The sequence below is a fragment of the Theropithecus gelada genome, chromosome 1, assembly GCF_003255815.1.
Source record: "Theropithecus gelada isolate Dixy chromosome 1, Tgel_1.0, whole genome shotgun sequence".
In the NCBI taxonomy this organism is placed as follows: Eukaryota; Metazoa; Chordata; class Mammalia; order Primates; family Cercopithecidae; genus Theropithecus; species Theropithecus gelada.
Genome location: NC_037668.1, coordinates 154,829,080 through 154,849,885, shown reverse-complemented (window position 1 = coordinate 154,849,885; position 20,806 = coordinate 154,829,080). Strand labels below are relative to the sequence as shown.

At 42.5% G+C, this 20,806-nt stretch overlaps 1 protein-coding gene across 2 annotated transcripts in view; it reads right to left on the bottom strand.

Moving 5' to 3' along the window:
• KCNH1 (potassium voltage-gated channel subfamily H member 1) overlaps positions 1–20,806 on the bottom strand; it is a 437,701-nt gene that overhangs the window by 108,398 nt on the left and 308,497 nt on the right. For both annotated transcript variants that reach the window (XM_025393409.1, XM_025393400.1), the window contains exons 8-9: positions 12,644–12,843; positions 6,182–6,434 (exon numbers count right to left, since the gene is read on the bottom strand). In XM_025393409.1, the coding sequence (XP_025249194.1) occupies positions 6,182–6,434; positions 12,644–12,843 (453 nt within the window). The remainder of the gene's footprint in view (positions 1–6,181; positions 6,435–12,643; positions 12,844–20,806) is intronic.

Below are 20,806 nucleotides of genomic sequence, written 5' to 3'. Positions count from 1 at the left end.
GCTTTGCTCACGTTAGTACTTGAACATGCCACATGCATTTCCATGTATTCTTTAATACCTCTGGAGGCCCGTGCTGTACTTTCTACTTTCAGACTCAGACTGCAAAACTCCTACTTGTCCTTCTAAGCCCAATTCAACTTCTACCTCCTGTATGAGCATTTCCCTGCTCACTGCAAGAAGTCTATAGAAAAGGGTACCCACGTTACTTATTGCCACTAGCCATGCATTTGTCTCATCCCATGTAATGGAACATTCCTCCAAGACAAGATTTTTCTCTGTACCCCCAAAGAGATTAAGACCATGTTATGCTCTGGTGATTGCTAAATAAATAGATGCTGCAGTAATATCCAAATAAGGTCAATGAACCCAAGGAAGTTAACTAAGCAAAAATGAGAGTACCTTCCAAATTAGGAACTGTGACAAGGAGGTGTCCTTCTAAAAATAAATAAGTAAATAAAATAAAGAAGATTTCATCCATGAACAAGCATTTATGCCTTTATGTACATATAAGTCCTAACTCAATAGTGACAGGACTGCAAGTAAGATCTGTGCCACATGAACCAGGGCCTGCTCATCAATCTTCCCCATAGCTCTTCCCATTTCTTGGCAGACTTTGGCCCATCCACAAATCAAGAAGAGAGTTTCCCGTAGTCGAAAGCCATACCTAGACCTGTTCCAAAAAGACACTGCAAACTGAACAAAATAGACCCATCTTCTTTCCTCCTTCACTTCCTCCTCCTCTGGCCCTGTTGACTTCTCCAGTCACTTCCGGAAACTATTCCCTGTCCTCACCTCCCACATCCCAGAGGTTCTCCCTCCCCTGATATCTGTAGATTCTGGCTCTCCTTCTACTTCCTTATTCAGGGGTTCACCATTTTTCCTGAGCCTCTCTGCTAGTCTCCATGCCTCTGTATTTGTGGAACCCAAATCTTCCTGTCAACCCCCTTTCTAAAACTCTCTCTGGGTCCTTATCCCCATAAGATAAAGTCTTACTCTGGACTGTGGGGCTCCTCACAGCCTAACCTCTGCCTTCCTTTCAATTGCATTCTATTCAGAAAATAGCCTCTGGTGCTTTCCATGTGCTAGGTGCCAGAGATATGAAATCAAAGAGTCTGGGGCTCACAGGAGAGTGGGGAGTAAACATGCAATTGATGCAGTGTGACAGGCTCAGTAGAAACACAGGAGGCCTTTGAAGACTCTTAACCAGCTAGTGGCAACTCCTGCAAGAAGTTATAGCAGAACCAAGACTAGAGTTAAATCTCTAGCTTCAGGACTCTTTTTACTGCTTGATGCAGCCTGACCAAAATACTTCTGTTTGCCCCAAGGAAAAAAAAAAAAAAATCCACAAAATGGAAAAACACAAGATGATCCATAAAGAAAATACAAATTGAGTATTAAAATGCAAAACCCATAAACATTACTAAGGGGACACTAAATCGCAGTGAAAGGAGATCATATAAATACTGCACTTATAAGATGGAAATGCAGGGAGATACTTAACACACTTATGCACAGCCCAGATGCTAGTCCATGACTCATCTATGTTGCTGAGTCACACGGTAACACAGAACACCAAGATAACTACTTACATGCAGATGCTACTAGTACTACTTGGATAGGGGAAAAATGGTATCTCTACCTTTTAATATTGATATCTATAAAAAATTAAATTACTTTTTAAAATCTAATAAATAAAATGCACATGTGAAAATCTCAAATTTATTTCAAGGAGCCAAGAAACTAGATTTGAGAAGCCATTAAATGATTTCTAAGGGAATTCCAAAAAGATATAAGGATTTCATGCAAAATTAAGGCAGAGAGAAGAGTAAAGGGACAGGAGATCATAAGAGATTTCTGATATGTTCTCTGTCCTCAGAGAATATCATCTAGATTTGTGGGACCACGTTTTAAACTGCAGACTGTGATCAGGTCAGGAAAACAATTTAGTGGGTCATGATGGTCATTTTTTTAATGAAAGAGAACATTATCTAATAGAAAATACCAGGTTGCAACTCACATAGCAAGAGAAGTATCAAATTCTGCGTATAACTGTGTGTGCACTTGTATATGTATTCATTTGCAATGTAATATACATTTCATATGGCAGGTTCCAGTCACAGAAGTTTGAAAAACACTCTTCTTTAAAAGACTTTCCTTAGAAGGGCTTTATTTTTAATACAAACTAAACACACTTAGTCATGAGTACTGGCCCTTTTCTTTGTTCTTGGCATCTGTGCTAAAATTAAACAGAGAATGTGAGTGGAATATTAGAAATGGAAGGAGGGGGCAAATTAGCAGAATGTAAATGAGTGAATTGATAATAACAGGACAAAGAGCAAGACAGCGAGATGGATGAGCTCTGACGTTTTTTTCTAAAACCTCTTGCTTGTGATAATTAAGGATTACTTGGATATTTTCTGTCCTCTTTACAGCACTGGATATACAGTAGCTGCTCAATAATTGCTCATGCAGTGATCCTCTAGAATATCTGCATTCTCTCTATGTCAATGCTAATCATGCAGAGTAATGGCTGTCTTTCCACTGTCAGCCCCCTCCACTTGTAGGAGGCTGGACTAATGTTTGCTCTACTGCTATATCCCCACCCCTATGACAGTACCTGGCGGATAGCAGGTGTTCAATGCATTTTGGTTGAATTGTATTGAAGGGCATCAACAGACAATATAGTTATAATGCCCATTTGATGCTTAACCCCCTTGCAAGAAAAAACTGATTTCAGTCCATTGACCAAAGATATGCTAATTATAGAAAAACAACAAGAACAAAACTCTAAATTTAAGTTTCCAGGGAGCCAACAGCTTAGAGTCACTTATGCCTCTTTGTCCAGAGCTCAGGTTGACTCGAAGGACTTGTCTCGACCTTTTAGAGAATAAGAGCCCCCTGAAATCTGATAAGTTATTTAGAATATTGAGTTTGGACCTACTTTTCAGACCCAGTCTGGCTCCTAGAGACAAAGTGGAGAAGCTTTTTCTAGTGTAGACAGTTTGAAGGCAACAACCACTTTGAATCCAAAGCTGCTGAGCTATTTCAGAGATCCTGTCCACATTGCTAACTAGAGCAGGCAGAATGCCCGGGAAGGCCCAAAGTAGAGGGCTAGATTTAGAGACGCAGTCAACAAGGTCAAGTAATTCAACAATAAATCAAGCCCTGGTTTCTTCCTCACAAGAAGCCCAGGATGAAAGGAAATGAGAAGGGGGTAGGAAGCTGTTTGTCTCCCCCACCCCTCTTTAGCTCCGTCATGCCTCTATGCATAAGTCTAGGTGTTCAAACCAACTCCTAGAAATGTAGCTGTGTGTGGTGAGTCACGAAGGATGCCCTGAGCATGGAAAGGCATATGGTCAGTTATCAGTGGGAAGATGAGTGAAAGATGCCCTTATCAAAGGGTTAAGTCAAAGGTCAAACTTAAAGTATTGCTTGCTAGTTAACAGGTGCTCATCTCAGCCAGGCAAACATAAAAGCATGGCTATGACCACCAGTGGAAATTCCTCTTTATCGTGCATGCTAGAACTTAAAGTATAATAAATAAATAAATAAATAAAAGAAATTCCTCTTTATCAAGGAAACTGATGAGTATTAAAGGTAGAGAAAAATGCTCCTTCATATCAGACATACTAAAGCAATGGTTTTTACCTTCATGAGTCCTATGTATACACAGTTGAATCTCGCTTCTCTGTGAAAAGGGGGCAAGGAACAGAGTAACCCTGGTCTGCAGAGTTCAATGGATACCATGGAATCTAGAACACTTATTTTGGCAAACAGTTTCAGCCTCCATTCCCCACCCAATTTCTTTTTGCTTGTTTTTTGTTGTTGTTGTTGTTTGTTTGTTGAGACAAGGTCCCCTTCTGTCACTCAGGCCTCAGGCCAGAGTGCAGCAATGTGATCATGTCTCACTGTAACCTTTGCTTCTGATCCTCCCACCTAAGAGCTCCTAAGTAGTTGGGACCACAAGTGTATACCACCATGCCCATCTAATTTTTGTATTTTTTGTGGACACAGGGTTTTGCCATGTTGCCCAGGCTGGTCTTAAATTCCTGGACCCAAGAGATCCATCCGTCTCAGACTCCCAAAGTGCTGGGATGACAGGCATGAGCCACTGCATCCGACCACCCCACCCAATTTCTATCCCACACTCCCTCTGACCATCTGCCAATGTATGCTGAAGGAACATAAATCATCCTTAGGTTAACCTAAGCCAAATGTAATCAAGAGAGCCACTTGGCTTAGGGCCAAAAAAACAAGAAGGAAGCTACATATTGTGTGCTCCAAAGTCAAGCGGGAACAAAGTTGGGGCTTTTCTTTTTCTTTCTTTCTTTCTTTTTTAAAATAACACTATCTAATGTCTCTCTGTAGTTTGAATCTCAATTCTAACTTCAGCATAACTTAATCTCCTCCGGCCTCAGTTTTCTAATAAATCATTTGTAAAAGATAAAACACGTTTACAATCTCTACCAGTACCTGGCAACTTAATGGGCCAGCATACTACATTAATTATCATCAGAGGCTGGGCGTGGTGGCTCATGCCTGTAATTTCAGCACTTTGGGAGCCCAAGGCGGGCAGATCACAAGGTTAGGAAATGGAGACCATCCTGGCTAACACGGTGAAACTCCATCTCTACTAAAATCAAAACAAAACAAAACAAAACAAAAACAAAACAAAAAAAATTAGCTGGGCATGGTGGCGGGTGCCTGTAGTCCCAGCTACTTGGGAGGCTGAGGCAGGAGAATGGCATGAACCCATGAGGCAGAGCTTGCAGTGAGCCGAGATCGCACCACCGCACTCGAGCCTGGGCAACAGAGCCAAGATTCCCACTCAAAAAAAAAAAAAAAAATTATCATCAGAATTGCAGTATTACATTTTGTAATCCATTTTGGATTGAAGCAGAGGTTCTGGAGTCAGAGGGACTCTGGAATGCTGGTTTCATGGACTTCATCAGCCATGAGGAAATTTCCTTAACCTCTTTGAACATTAATTGTCTCATCTACAAAATGGGGATAATAAAACCATTTCATAGGGTTACTGTAAGGGTGAAATGCGTATCTGTGTGTCAAATGCTGTGTGTCAAATGGCACGGAATAGATGACCATAAATGATAGCTATTATTATGATGATGGCTTGCCCCCTTAGAGATATGCCACCAATAAAGAGCTGTTCTCTGGCTAGCTCAGAAAACCAGACACATTTCCTAAAAGCTACTGATGCTCAATGTCCTGATTACCAACACGTTCCCCCGCGTCCCTGCTCCTCCTCCCACATTCTCTATTGCTGTGGATGGTGTACCAGCTTCCCTGTTATCCATGTGAGAAAACCTATAGTCCTCGTTGACTCCTCCTTCCCCGCCATAGCAAATCTGTCATTGGGTTCTTGATTCTACTTCTTGAATATCTCAACTCCATCTGTTTCTCTCCATCTGCTTGCCACAGTATTAGTTCAGGCCACCATCAACTTGCCTCTAGATAACATGCCTCCCACCTGGTCTCCTTACCCCAGCCTTCCCCATTCAATCCACTCCCCAAGCTGCAACTACTGTCATCTTTCTAAAGTACAAATCTCATCATGCCTCTCCCCTGCTTTCAGCTCTTCATTGGCTCCCCCAAATAATCCCAGTCACCTAATGTGGCTTCCAGAGTCTGCCACGATCTGACTAGTGCTTCACTCCCTCCCTAGTCTGACATCTTACCATGTCCCCTCTTGTGCTCCAGCCACACTAAATAATTTGTAGTTCCCCAAGTGAGTCATGAATTTCTCCCTCTGAAAGGATGTGACACATTTAGGATACGTCATCCCTTCTCTTCTCCATGCTAACTCATTCTCAATTTTTAAGTTTTAGCATAGGTACAGGAAGACTTCCCACTTGAATACTGGGTTAGATGTGCCTCCCATTGTACTGTGAATGTCTGTTTATTTGTTCGTCTCCTACACTAGACTGGGAGCCCCTTGAGGATAAAACCCATTTTTCTTATTGAAATACTCCAGACATCAAACAGCGACTGGCTTTGTGCCAAACAGGCTCTCGCTGTTTGTTTGTTGGATAGATAAGTGAATATTAGCAATTGGCCCTGCCTTATGAAGCAATCTCTACCTGAAGGCAGCAGTGGCATTGAGCTGCCCAGTAGCTAAGCCAACCCCAGGTACCTTTGCTCATCCAGCAAAGCCAACACCTACCTAGGATGGCCACCACCTCATCATCTTGGATCACCTCCAGGGAGCCAGAAACCACAAAGCAGAGGCTGTCAACGCTCTCTCCTGCATGGTAGATGAGATCCCCTGGGGCACAATGCACCGTCTGGAACTCCATGGCCAGTGCCCGGAGGCAGCCATCACTGGCCAGCCGGAAGGCTGGGTGCTCCTTGAAAACCTTGCGGTTCAGGTGCACGCAGATGTCAGCTCTCATGTCCTTGGGGCAGATCTGCAGGACCTAGCCAGGCACAGAAAAAAACAGTGTGAGGGTCCTCACTGTGGCCTTCAGCACTTCAGGGGGAGGAGCAACATCCACTACACCAGACTACACTCTTCTAACCAAAGTTCCTGCCCTTATGGAGCTTATATTCTTATAGATGAGACAGATAGTTTCTAAAAAAAATCTGTGCTGAATGTTCAGGACAGGGGTCTGAGAGTCAGCACTGGGAGTAAGTAGGACTCCTGCAGACTAGTGGTCAGAGAAGACTTCTCTGGGAAGGTGACTTTTTTTTTTTTTTTTTTTTTTGAGACAGAGTCTCACTCTGTCTTCCAGGCTGGAGGGCAGTGGCAGCATAGCTCAACCGCGAGCTCCGCCTCCCAGGTTCACGCCATTCTCCTGCCTCAGCCTTCCGAGTAGCTGGGACCACGGGTGCCTGCCACCACGCCCAGCTAATTTTTTGTACTTTTAGTAGAGACGGGGTTTCATCGTGTTAGCCAGGATGGTCTCGATCTCCTGACCTTGCGATCCACCCGCCTCAGCCTCCCAAAGTGCTGGGATTACAAGCTTGAGCCACCGCACCCGGCCCGGAAGGTAACAAGCTGACTCCTGCATAAGGGCCAGAGTGAGCCATGTGAAGAAAAACATCCCAGCAAGATAGCAAACACAAAGACCCTAAGAGAGCCTGAGCAATGGCCAAAAGGAGTGAGAGCAAAGGGGCAGGAGATGAGGATCAAAGACAACACGAAGTACAAGAGACTTTCAGGTGTAATAAGCCTTGGGTTTTACTCTGAGTATGACAGAAAATACTGGAGGATTTTTGAGCAGGAGAATGTCATGACCTGACTTACATCTGAAGAAGATCATTGAAGCTACAGAGTGATGTTAGAGAGTGCTGACTATAGGGTATCAAGAGTCTAGTCAAGGAATCTAGTTAGGTCCCTCCTGCAGCTGTCCAGGTGAGAGGTGAGGGAAGCTTTGACTGGGATGCTGGCAGGAGAGCCAGGGAGGAGCAGTTAAATTTAGAAAAGATTTTTAATGTAGCAAGGATATGATTTGCTGATGGACTGAATATAGGGTGTTATTTAAAGACAGATATAAAGTAACATTTACTAAGCACTTACTGAGTGGCAGGCGTTGCTAAGCACTTTAGAGTCATTCATTCATTTAATACTTATCACACACATTATGGTATGCCAGGCATCATCCTAGGCTCTGAGGATGAAGCAGTAAAAAAATAAAAATAAAAAAAGACAAAACTCCCTGCCCTCATATAAGTTACCATCTAATGGGAGGAGACAAATAATAAGCAAAATAAATAAAATTTAGTGGTATGTGCTTAAGGAAAACAATAAAAAAAGGAAAGAAGGATAGGCAAAGTTGAATAGGGTTATGATTTTACATTTTAAACTGTTACGTGCATTTGCTAATTTAATCCTCCCATAAACTGTATAAGTGTTATTATTATATCATTTTACGATGAGAAAACTGAGGCACAAGGAAGATAAATAACTTGCCCAAAATTGCCAGGAAATGGCACACCTGGGGTTTCAAACTAGATAGCTTGACATCAGAGCCTGGTTTAGATCCCAACCAATTCCTATACTAGGCAGTTGCCCCCCAAAAAAGGCTTGTAATTTTATTATCAACATCTCGGCAGCATCTTGGAATTCAAGCAAAATGAAAACTGGAGGAGGCTATGCAGGTCTCATCTTCTGAAAAAATTAAAAATTTACAGGTTTTTCTAGAGGGAGAAATATTTCTCTGGACTAAATGTTTGCAATAAAACATTGCATGGCCCCTTACATAGCAAGCATTAAGTATGGACACCTTCAAGCAAACTTTTCCAGAGAAATCAGAAGTGTTTCTAAAATAATCCATTCTCCCATCCTAGCTTATAAGCAAAGCTAGGGGCATAAAATCAAATATGTTCAGTGATGACGTTTTCCTTGAGGTTCTGGGTACTTTCCCACCCCTGCTTCTCTGCCTTAGCACAAGCCATTTGCTACTGTATCTGCTGCTCATCCCCAAAGTTGGAAGACTTTCAGCCTCCTTCAAAGTCCAGCTCAAACCTCACCTCACCCCCGATGGCTTCACTTACATCCCCACCCCCTCAGGTGCCCCTGTGCTCTCCTTGGAGGTACAGCAGTGGAAAGAGGTCAAAGAGTTGAAATCCCAGCTCCTTCCCCTCCAGGTGACACTTTCCTTTCTCCTATCAAATGCAGACTGTTAACACTGACTTGTGAGATTAAATGAAATTATATCTACCAGTACACAGCCTGGGACAAAGCCTGGCCCCAGTAGGGGATTCGGAAAGCACAGATGCCCTTGCCCTGTGTACCTCTGCATTCTTGATCTGGGATTGCAGGATGCCCAGCAAGTGAGCATGCCCTCTGGGAGTACAGACACAGGACAGACCAAGGCAGAGAGGAAAATTCAGAATACTAATGCTTGGGCGGAGCACTTGCTAAGGACTTACTTCTAAAAGGCTCATTCAAAACACGACTCCTGCAGAAATGCAGATTTAATTTAGTTCCTCTTCTCTCTGAGCAGATCACTAGATAATGGGGTGCACTCGCACGCCATGTCAAAACTGTGCCCAGTAGTCTGGAACCAAGACTTATTCTCCAGGTGAGTTCACCTTTAAATACACGGTTTCCCCTGGGCTAGACTTTACTCTTTCCCTGGAAGAGGCTGCTAGGGAATGAGGCCTTGGCATGGAGACAGTGTTTTATTCTGGGCACTGTTCCCAGAGCCAACGGAGAGTACAGTGTGAGCAGGTGAGGGAACCTGGAGGGGAGAAATTGCAAACTGTCACAGCCATCAGTCATTTCCATCATTCTTCCCATCTATTGGCTCCACACTGAGGTGGGTGGGGTGTCTGGAATTCCTTTCTCTGAGTGGAGTGGGGAGGTCTCAACTCTGAGACCCCAGAGCCACCCTCCCCGGCTCTGGCCACCTTTCATACTGCTAGGTTTTGAGAAGAGACCATCCTTACTCTTCCTTGAAGGTCTCAAAGGCTAAAGGGAGATGTCAATGTGGAATTTCCTCCAGGCTAGGCAGAACAGGAGTCCTAAGTAAGAGAAGAGGCATTAGAATCAGGTAGAACTGGATTCACGTCCCAGCCTCAGCACTCACTAGATGCATGAATGTGAGGCAATAGTTAGCTCCTCTCCCCATGTCTTCATTTTTTTGAAATTTCATATAGAATTCTTCTGAGGATTCCATGAGCTGTTGTGTGGAACATCCTGGTATAATGCCTGACACATACAAGTGTTCAATGCCTGTGAGCTCTCATTTTTGATGTTGTCATCATAGCAGCAGCAGCAGCAGCAGCAGCAATTTCAGGGAGGCTTTGAAGTCCAGAAGGTCATAGCCAAAAGGGCTTTAGAGGTCACCTAGTCTTAAAGATCATGTTTCCATGTGTATAGACATAAAAACAGACTTGGAGAGAGACAAGCGATGTGTTCAAAGTCACCAGCCAATAGCTGGTAAAACTGGGGTATCCCAGCACTACCACCCACATGCCCTGGCTCCCTGGTTATCACTGACCGTTCTGACTTAGATTGGAGGGGAGGGGCAGATGTGGAAAGGTACAGGACGACAGGACTGGTTCTCTCCCCAGCAGCTGCCTGCCACAAGCTCCTGCCCAGAGGAGCAGCCAGCCCGGGACAGACTGGGCTCCAGAGTGAGCTGGGTCCACGGCTATTCCCTCTTCCATCTGGACCAGGAGCTGGGGTAAATCCCAAAGCCCTTCAGGAAAGTGAGGGCAGATCTGCAGGACAGATCTGCAGGGAGAGTAAGAGACAGCAAATGCTGACGGTGCTGTCTCCCATGGGCAGCCACCCAGCCAGCCCTACAGCAAGAGGGGGGAAGGGCTTCTTTCCAGACAACCAGACTTACAAAGGCATCCTGGTGCCTGGGAAAAGGAGCCCTAGGGCAGAGAGATCAAAGTTCCTTTCTGCTCCATCAGCTGCCAGGAACCCACAGAACCTACAGGCATTGTTGAGAGAACACAGCAGAAACAACAGGCGTAGTTGGGGCAGGTGGTTGGCAAAGGCAGCCACTAAGTTCAGCCCCAGCTGATGCCCTGCCCATCCAAGAAATTAGAATGACTCTGTTGGGACTCATCCTCCTTCTCTCTAGTACATGTTTTAAATTTTTTTAAGTAATAGTAGGAAAAGCACAAGCTTTGAAGTCAGACAAAATGGTGTTCAAATCCTGGCTTTGCCATTCTTTATTCTGTGACCAGGGGCAGTTAGCAAAATGAATCGGGCCTCTTGTGCTTACCCCCTTCAATAGGATAACAGGGTTGCTGTGGAGGCTAAATGAGACACTAGTGCAAGACCAGACATATAGAAGAAGCAAAACAAATATCTGTTCTTAATGCATGTTCAATAAATGGTAGCTGAGGTTGTAGTAGTGGTGTTATGGTTATCACGGCAAATAGTGAGCAAAACCAAAGTAATGTTCAAGTTGAGGATTAAATTCAGTTCAATTTTTCTTTTTAAACTGTCAACTCTCAACTGACAATTCTAATGAAGGAAGACTAGGAACATAAGTAGCTGATCCCAAAGCCAGCTGAATTTGGTTTGCAATGTGTCATTAGGTATTTTTGCAATCGTGTTATCTTTCTGTTTTCCTCATTCTAACAGTCGAAAGAATCAGTATGCCCTGAGTACTTACAGACTGGTGATAAAAAACAGACTTGATAAAGACTGAGAAGCAGAGAACGAATCTCATTGAGAATGGATTTAATCTCAATAGATCTGAGATTAAATCTTTTTTATAGAAAATATGCAAAGAAAATTCTTAAGTTAATAATAGGAAGTCCACTGTATGTTTTCTGTATTATTTCCAGTACCACCAAATTTTCATTACTCTATTGAAATGCATCTAGAATGATACAACCGTTAGAGAACAATAGGAATTTATCACCCTCTCCATTTTACAGGTGGGAAAACAAATAACCAGAGAGATGCCTAATTGATGTTCTGGTCAAGTCAATTGATGATGAAGGCACAAACTCTTGATCACTGTTTCCTGGACTTGTCTAGTGAATAGGGTTGCCTGGGCACTTGTTAAAAATTCATGGCACATGTACACCTGTGTAACAAACCTGCACGTTCTGCACATGTACTCTAGAACTTAAAGTATAATTAAAAAAAAAAAAAAGAGTAACTCCTTAAAAAAAATGCTCTCTCACTTCCCCTAAGTTCTCATTCCATAGATCCAGTGAAGGCTGGGATAGTTTTTAAGGGCACTTATTAAAAATGTTCCCTCACCTCCCCCAACTTCTCATTCCACAGATCTGGGATGGGGGCTGGGATTGTTTTTAATGATGACATCATGGGATTCTTTCTTTGAGACAGTCTTGCTCTGTTGCCCAGGCTAGAGTGCAGTGGCATTATCTTGGCTCACTGCAGCCTCTGCCTCCTGGGTTCAAGCAATTCTCCTGCCTCAGCCTCCTGAATAGTTGGAACTACAGGCACATGCCATCATGCCCAGTTAATTTTTTGTATTTTTAGTAGAGATGGGGTTTCCCCATGTTGCCAGGCTGGTCTCAAACTCCTGACCTCAAGTGATCCACCTGACTCGGCCTCCCAAAGTGCTGGGATTATAGGCATGAGCTGCTGCATCTGGCCTGACATCATGGGATTCTTATCAGGGTCAAGATGAGGGTGAGCTAAGTGAGGCAACAGCCTTGGGCACATAAAATTAAGGGAATGCCAAAAAAGTCAGTAATCAAGATAAATCATAGTTTAATGCTATTTTTTTTTAAATCAAGGTTAATGCAAAAAAATCCATGATGAACAAAATACCGAAAGTTTGAATGAAGACAAGATCAGTAACAGTGCTGTCCTATCTTCAAGTCTGGGTAAAAAGAAAATTGGCAATACTGATCTCCCTTCTCTAGTCATGGCCCTGATTCTTATCATCATCCAAGTTTGGGAAATTCTACCCTGGACAGTTAAACTTCCAGCTCCTCTCTTCTCCAGGAAATACACCCTGCTTTTCTAATTTCTTAAATAATGATTTTTGATTGTTGGTCTTGGAGTAAGGCTGATCTAGAAGTAAACAAAACCTCTGGAGGTAGGACCTGGAATCCCAAAGTACCCAAGTGAATTCTGAGCATAGCCAGGTCTGAGATCCGCTGTCCTAGGCAAGCCTCAACACCCCTAGGGAAAGCAAGAGACAAATGATTTCCCTGAGCTCCTCAGCCTCCTTACCTTCTCTGTGTCAATGCCTCTGGACATGGACCAAGTGGACACGATATAATCCATGACTCGCTCACTCAATCCTTTTGGCACCTGGTAGAGCTTCAGGAAGTCTCGAACACTGTTGAGCATCTCATGGTATCTGTTGGTGTTGGCATACATCTGTTGGAAAATGGTCGTCACATTTCCGAAGATGGTGGCATAGAGAAGTGCTAGAGGTGAGGAGGAGGAGCAGGAGAAGAAATAACACGTGAGTGGTCCCTAAGCCAGGGTTCCAGAATGCTCAGCTTGCTCAGAGTAGGCCATTGGCCAGAGCTGCCTCCCCCTCCCGCCTGCAGTGCAGACTGCCCTGACTATTCTCAGGAGACCCTCTCACCTGGAGCTTCTGGGGCATGGATGCAAAGAAAGAGCCTCCTAACACCAAGCTACTAGGATAAACCTGTGGGAGGCAGGGTTAGGGTGGATGGGAGCTGGCATGGCTGGGGACAGAACTAAGACACAGCAGTGGGGGCTAGGCAGTGGGTTGCGGGGGCGGGGGTGAGTTGTAGTGCTTCATTTTATACCTTCTGTCATAAAAAGTTTGAGCCATGCCTGAGGTCACTAGTCAAATGTGTGCCTATGTGCTCCATACCAGTCAAAATCCAAACCCATCGGTGAATGATCTTTATCAAGCTCTGCTATGTGCCAAGCGCTATGCTACCTGCCAAGGACGGGATGGTAAATAAACAGTCAGACCTGGTCCTCACGGAGCTAAAAACAGAGCAGGAATGACAGGCCTTAAATAAATAATCACAAATAAATAAATAATAGCAAGTCTGCAGAGGGCAGTGAAGGATGTTATATCCTTGTTTTGCACTTATTGTTAGTGCACCGATCTGCTTCACTGTGATGTGGCTCCTGGGGAAAAACATAGCTTTAATATGGTAAGAATAAAATCCAGTCCCCTTTGAGACATAACAAGTATGTACTATGTGCTACTACAGCTCCCCCTACATTTGCATTAGGAAGAAGGATCATTCTGTTATTACAAAATCCCACCTTCTACCTCTAACTTCCATTGCTCAATGCTGAGCTCAACAGCTACTGCTTCCAGGAAGTCTTCCTAAATACCTTCTGCCCTCCATCTGTCACCACAAGTGCGACCATGATTTACCAGGCATATTTCTACAGAACTCATATGACACCATTTTGCAATCATGTGCTTCTTTCTTTGCCTATTCCCTGACAGTGTGAGTTGCTTGAAGGCTGAACCCTTCTTTTCCTTGCCGTTCTATCTCTAGGATCTAACACTATACCAGTACTTTATAGGTATTTGTCAAATTTCACACATTTTTGCTCTGGCTTTTTAAAAGATGAGTTATTATTGATATATAATAAACTGTACATGCTTAAAGTATATAATTTGCTATGTTTTGACATATGTACACCAATAACACCATCACCACAATCAAAATAGTGAACATATCCATCACCGACAAAAGCTTTGTCATGCCTCTTTGTAATCCCTCCCTCCCATCCCCACCTGCTTTCCACCTACCATCCCCAAACAACCACTGATCTCTCTTCTGGCACCACAGATTAACCTTCATTTTCTAGAATTTTATAGAGATAGAATCGTACAGTATGTAATCTTTTTAACATCTTTATTAAGATATAATTCATACACCATAAAATGTATCCATTTAAACCACAAAATTCAACGGTCTTTAGTATATTTACAGAGTTGAGCAACTATCACCAAAATCTAAGTTTAGAATATATTCCTCCCAAAAGAAATCCCATACCCATTACCAATCATTCTCCATTTCCTCCCAAGTCTCTTGCCCTAGACAACTGCTAACCTACTTTCTATCTTTACTGATTTCCATATAAGTTAAAATCATACAACATGCGGCCTTCCATGACTAGCTTCTTTCACTTAACATAATGTTTTCCAGCTTCATCCCATGTTGCAGCATGTTTCAGTACTTCATTCCTTTTTAATCTGAACACCACTCTATTGTGTGGATATTACACATTTCATTTACCCATTCATCAGTTCATGGGCATTTGGGTTGTGTCTGCTTTTTGGCTATTATAAACATTCATGTGTAAGTTGTTGTTGTTGTTGTTGTTGTTTTTAGATTGAGTCTCACTCTGTCCCCCAGGCTGGAGTGCAGTGGCGCGATCTCAGCTCACTGCAAGCTCCACCTCCCGGGTTCACACCATTCTCCTGCCTCAGCCTCCCGAGTAGCTGGGACTACAGGCACCCGCCACCACGCCCAGCTAATTTTTTGTATTTTTTAGTAAAGACGGAGTCTCACCATGTTAGCCAGGATGGTCTCGATCTCCTGACCTTGTGATCCGCCCACCTCAGCCTCCCAAAGTGCTGGTATTACAGGCATGAGTCACCGCTCCAAGCTGGCTCGTGTGCAAGTTTTTATGTGAACATATTTTCAATTCTTTTGTTTCTATACCTAGGAGTGAAATTGCTGGGTCATATGGTTACTATGTTTCACATGTTGGAGAAATTGCAGAATTGATTCCGAAAGTAACTGCACCACTTTACATTCCTGCCAGCAGTATATAAGAGTTCCAGTGTCTCAATATCCTCCATTAACATTTGTTATTGTGTCTTTTTCTTTCTAATGAGTATGACTTGCCATCTCATTGTGGTTTTCATTTGCATTTCCATAACAGCCAATGATGTTAAGCTTCTTTTCACGTGCTTATTGGTCATTTATATATCTTCTTTGGAGAAACCAAATCTTTGCCCATTTTTCAATTGGTTTTTTAAATTGTTGAGTTGTAAGAATCTTTTATATAATCTGGATACAAATCCCTTCTTAGATAAACGATTTGCAAATACTTTCTTACATCACATGGGTTGTCTTTTCACTTTTTTGTGGTATTATTTACAGCACAAAAGTTTTTAGCTTTGATGTAGCTCATTGTATTTATATTTTTTTCTTTTTTACTCTTCTTTGACTGGTTTATTTGATTCAGCATATTTTGGGATTCATCCACATTATTGCATGTATTGTTTAATAATAGTTCATTTTTCTTTTTAAATAAGAAAAGCAAACATTTTACTTGAAATAATTAGAAATTTACAAGAAGCTTTGGGAGACTGAGGGAGGTGGATCACCTGAGGTCAGGAGTTCAAGACCAGCCTGGCCAACATGGTGAAACCTCATCTCTACTAAAAAATATATATATATATAAATTAGCTGGGCATGAGGGTGCACACCTGTAGTCCCAGTTATTTGGGAGGCTGAGGTAGGAGAATCGCTTGAACCCAGGAGGCAGAGGTTGCAGTGAGCCAAGATCACGCCACTGCACTCCAGCCTGGGTGACAAAACAAGACTCCGTTTCAAAAAAAAAAAAAAAAAAAATTACAAGAAGTTGCCAAGATGGTACAGAAAAATTCTGCGTACCCTTCACCCAGTTTCTCTCATCTTACATGACTACAGCACAATATCAAGAACAGACTGACATTGCTATAAAGTATATGTATACTTCTGTGTCATTTTATCATATGTGTAGATTCATGTAACCAGCACTACATTCAAAATACAGAATTCTTCCATCACCACAGAGATCTCCTTGTGCTTCTCCTTTATGGGCATGCTTCCCCCAGCAATCACAACTTTTTCTCCTTTATTATAATTATGTCATTTTAAGAATGTTATAAAAGACAGGCACAGTGGCTCATGCCTGTAATCCCAGCACTTTGGGAGGCCAAGGCAGGCAGATCACTTGAGGCCAGGAGTTTAAGACCAGCCTGGTCAACATGGCAAAGCCCTGTTGCTACTAAAAATACCAAAAAAAAAAAAAAAAGTTTAGCCAGGTATGGTGATACACACCTTGTAGTCCCAACTACTTGGGAGGCTAAGGCATAAGAATCACTTGAACCTGGGAGAGGTAGATGTTGCGTGAGCTGAGATTGTGCCACTACACTCCAGCTTGGGTGGGTAACGAAGCAACTCTGTCTCAAATAATAATAATAATGTTATAGAAATGGAATCACAAAGTATGTGACCCTTTGATATTGTCTTTTTTCACTCATCAAAATCATCCAAGTTGCTGCATGTATCAATAGTTCCTTCCTTGTATGGATGTACCACAACCATTTCTTCCAAATAATCTTATTCGGGGTTAGCTGACATACTATGGGAGGCAAAAAATAAGAGAGAAATGCATGGATCTAGAGATAAGGGAAGGACTGAGGACACAAATCCACCGAAAGAGAGTTGTAAACAAAGATCAAAGAGTTCTCTGGAAAAGTACCAGGGACTGATGTCAATCTGAACAAAAGGAGTCGGACAAAAAGCAGACACTAGCTCTTCTAAGCTCATAGATAGCCTCATAACAATGCAGTTGAAGGTTCTGCCTCCTCCATGCCAATAGTGCATGAAGTGTGGTCAGAACTAACCATCCTCCCAGGAGATGGGTTAGTTGTCTTTTTCCAGTCAGTCTGACTCTAACGGAACAAGCCTATGTGGGCAGTCCTGCTTCAGCTCTGTTTTCTGATTCACAATGAACCAGGGATCACAGGCAAAGAGTACATGTGCCTCTTTTAGAATGGCTGCCAGAAAATTAATTTAATCTTGAGCCTAAAACAATAGTTACACCAAATCGATATAGTAAGAATAACTCTCTTGTCCATGATCTGGGAGAACCAGGCAGCAGGTCAGACGTCAAGCAGGGATGTACAACCATCATTTACAGCTCAGGGCTGCTCTTGTTCTAGGTTGCTTCTGAGGCATTCTGGAAGGTTAGGGGTCCTCAGGAGGCCCTTGCTCAATTATGATTACTATTATGAAATATTATTACACTAAAGGTTGATAATTCTCCTCTTAATGCCCCTTCCTTAATTTATTTTCCTTTTTACAAAAAATAGCGACATGTTCTCACAATGATGCCCAGGCTGGTCTCAAACTCCTGGCCTCAAGCAGTCCTCCCACCTCAGCCTCTCAAAGTGCTGGAATTACAGGTGTGAGCTACCATGCCCAGCCCCTAATTTTATATGAAGGGGGATTACATGTTTTTCAAGCATGTAACATTTAAATTATATTGGTATCTTATATATAAAGCATTATACCTTAAATACTAAAAACCTAAGTGGGAGAGAAGACATGTAAGTCCAGTTGTCACCTGAATAGATACATGCGTGTGATGTGGAGAGGAAGGGAGAGATATTGTAATGCCACTGTCAGGAGGGTGAAAAAGCCAGCATGAACCTCCCAGTGCATAAGGTGTTATGGATGGCTCCAAATGTGGATTCTTTGAGTCTTTCCGTTTTGAGAAAGTAAGGAGACCTCCCCCAACCTCAAGGCAAAATGCTGATTTGGAGAAGAAGAGGTTTCTTTCATATTTGAGTGGTTTACAGTTTAACTACATCACAGCGAGAGCTTGGGTTCCTACCCAGAAAGAAAGAAAAAAAAAATGGTATAATCCAGCCCTTAATTAGAAATAGCTGTGTGTGGCCGGGAGCGGTGGCTCAAGCCTGTAATCCCAGCATTTTGGGAGGCCGAGACAGGCGGATCACGAGGTCAGGAGATGGAGACCATCCTGGCTAACACGGTGAAATCCTGTCTCTACTAAAAAAAATACAGAAAACGGGCCGGGCGAGGTGGCAGGCCCCTGTAGTCCCAGCTACTCGGGAGGCTGAGGCAGGAGAATGGCGTAAACCCGGGAGGCGGAGCTTGCAGTGAGCTGAGATCCGGCCGCTGCGCTCCAGCCTGGGCAACGGAGCGAGACTCTGTCTCAAAAAAAAAAAAAAAAAAAAAGAAATAGCTGTGTGGAATTTGGTGGGTGGGGGAGGGGGGAGGCGGGTGTAGCAAAAACACATATCTTTATCAATTTCATTTTCTTAAATTTTTTCTGGAAGCTTCTGAACTGTGCCATTGCCAGTTGTGTGACTCTTTCCTGTGAACTTAAAATGACAAGGTTCATAAATTTGGAAAGGAGAGCTTTATTTCTCATAAAGGATTGCAGCTTGCAGGGGGCTATTCTGACAGGCTGGGAAGCATAGCCTCCAGCCAGAAGCCAGAAGCAGACACTTCAAGAGGGAGAAGAATAAGACAAAGATGTATGGTGAATGGGGGTGGCCAAATATATATATCTTAAATAAGCTGTAGGAGGGATCATGAATATTCATAAAAGAGAAACATGCATGTGAACAGCTGAGCTTCATGCCTCTCCATGGGACCCATGTTCAAAAAATGGCAGCATTAGCATGAACCAAGGATGGCATTTTTAAAGCAGAGTACATGAAAACCCTCACTGTCCATCCTCCATAGACTAGCCAGAACCATTCTGTAGTGAGTGGTCTCTTATCAGGAAGGAATGCAGTTCAGCTGTTTTGTGAAAACCACAAAAGGGAGCCGCAGCATCAGTGATTATCAGTGGTGGAGTCTTTCAAACGGGCTGGTTTCTGTTTAGTCTTAGGGAAGAAAGACTTAGGGCGTTCGGTGAGATAGGGGTTATAACAAGGCATGTTTAACCTCTCATCCTATTATGGCCAGGAACTCAGTTTCCAAGGCTTCTCTGAAGTCCCCTTGGCCAAGAGGAGGTCTGTTCAGTCAGTGAAGGGGCTTAGAATTTTATTTCTATTTCTCACTCTTCATCAGCAATCTAGGAAGTTTCTTCACTTATTTAGGTTAGAGCCCCTTATTCCTGCATCTCCTGTCTTCCTCTTTCTTGGTTTACCCCTTTCCCTCTTTTTAATGAGACATCTTCTAAGAGTTTTCTGAAAAAGGATATATGGGAACAAAGTTTTTTGAGACCTAACATGTCTACTCTTATATTCAATTAATAGCTTAGTTTGGTGTAGAATTCTAAAGTGGAAATCATTTCTCTCTGAATTTCTCTCTGAATTTTGGAGGCATTTCTCCAGTCTTATCTTGCAATTTGAGAAGTCAGAACTAGTAGGATCCCTTGTCCTTCATATTATAACCTGTTTTCTTTTTCTCTCTAGAAACTCTTTCTACAAGGTTCTGAAAATTCGTAATAATGCACCTTTTTGCTATGGTTCCATTTTCATCCATTGTGCTAAACCCTTTCAATCTGGAAATGTATGCCCTTCATTTCAAGAAAATTTTCTTGGATTATTTGATAATTTCTTCCCTTCCATTTCTATATTTTCTTTTCCCTGGCCTCCTGTGATGCAAATGTTGGACTCCTAGATTAATTTAATTTTATTTTTCTCTCTTCCTAATTCTATCACTTTATGAGAAATTTCTTCAGCTTCTGCTCTTATTGAATTTTCATTTGATATTATACTTTTAATTTCCATGAAATTTTTTTCATTGTCTGAATGTTCCTTTTTAAGTGCATTCTGTTGTTTCTTAGATGTAGTATCTTCTCCTGTTTTCTCAAAGGATATCAATGATAGGTCCATTTTTTAGTTTACTTCTCTTCGCTTGGTCTTTGTTTCCTCATTTATTTATGTGCATGTTTGTCTGCCTTTCTTCTTAGAAATATATGGTAATCCTTAGATATCCACTCATATTTAAGAGTGGGGCCCTAGAAAACTGATTAAAAGCTTTAAGTGAATGAGTAGACATTGTCAACTGTGAGAATTCACTGTAGACTGACCTGGCTAGAGTTTGTGTTGAAGAATCCATGATGCTACCAACTTTAGGATTGTCCTTTTGGACTGCTCAGAGAAGACTCAATTTGCTGTCAAGAATGCTGGCAATATTCAGCAATTAAGTGAGGGAGAGAAAGGTTGAAGCTTTCAATATTCAGTGTACAAAGTTTCCCTTAATTCTTATTTTCATATAGCACCTCTATTTCACTGTGCCTGTTGTCCCCCAGTCCAGAGACTACCTCTAAAGAATAGACCAGGTTTCATTAATGTCAGGAGGCGCAATGACCCAACTGCACAAAATGAGGAAGACATCTGTGGGCCTAAATACTTGCTAAGCAAATTTTTAACCCGCCCCCTTTTTCTTAGCTCCACCTTCACCTCCACTTGTGGAGGTACTTATTGTCACTAATAGTTGAGTGGGGGTTCTGGTGAAAATCTTTTGGGAGCTCTGTTGCAAATCAAATTATTTTTCAGATTTCCCTTGTGTCACATTAGGGTTCAGCTTTATGAGGTCTACCAAGTCAGTCATTGCTTTCCAGCTTTCAGATTTGTGTAACTGTTGTCTCTCCTCTCATTCTTTTTGTCTTTATGGATTTATG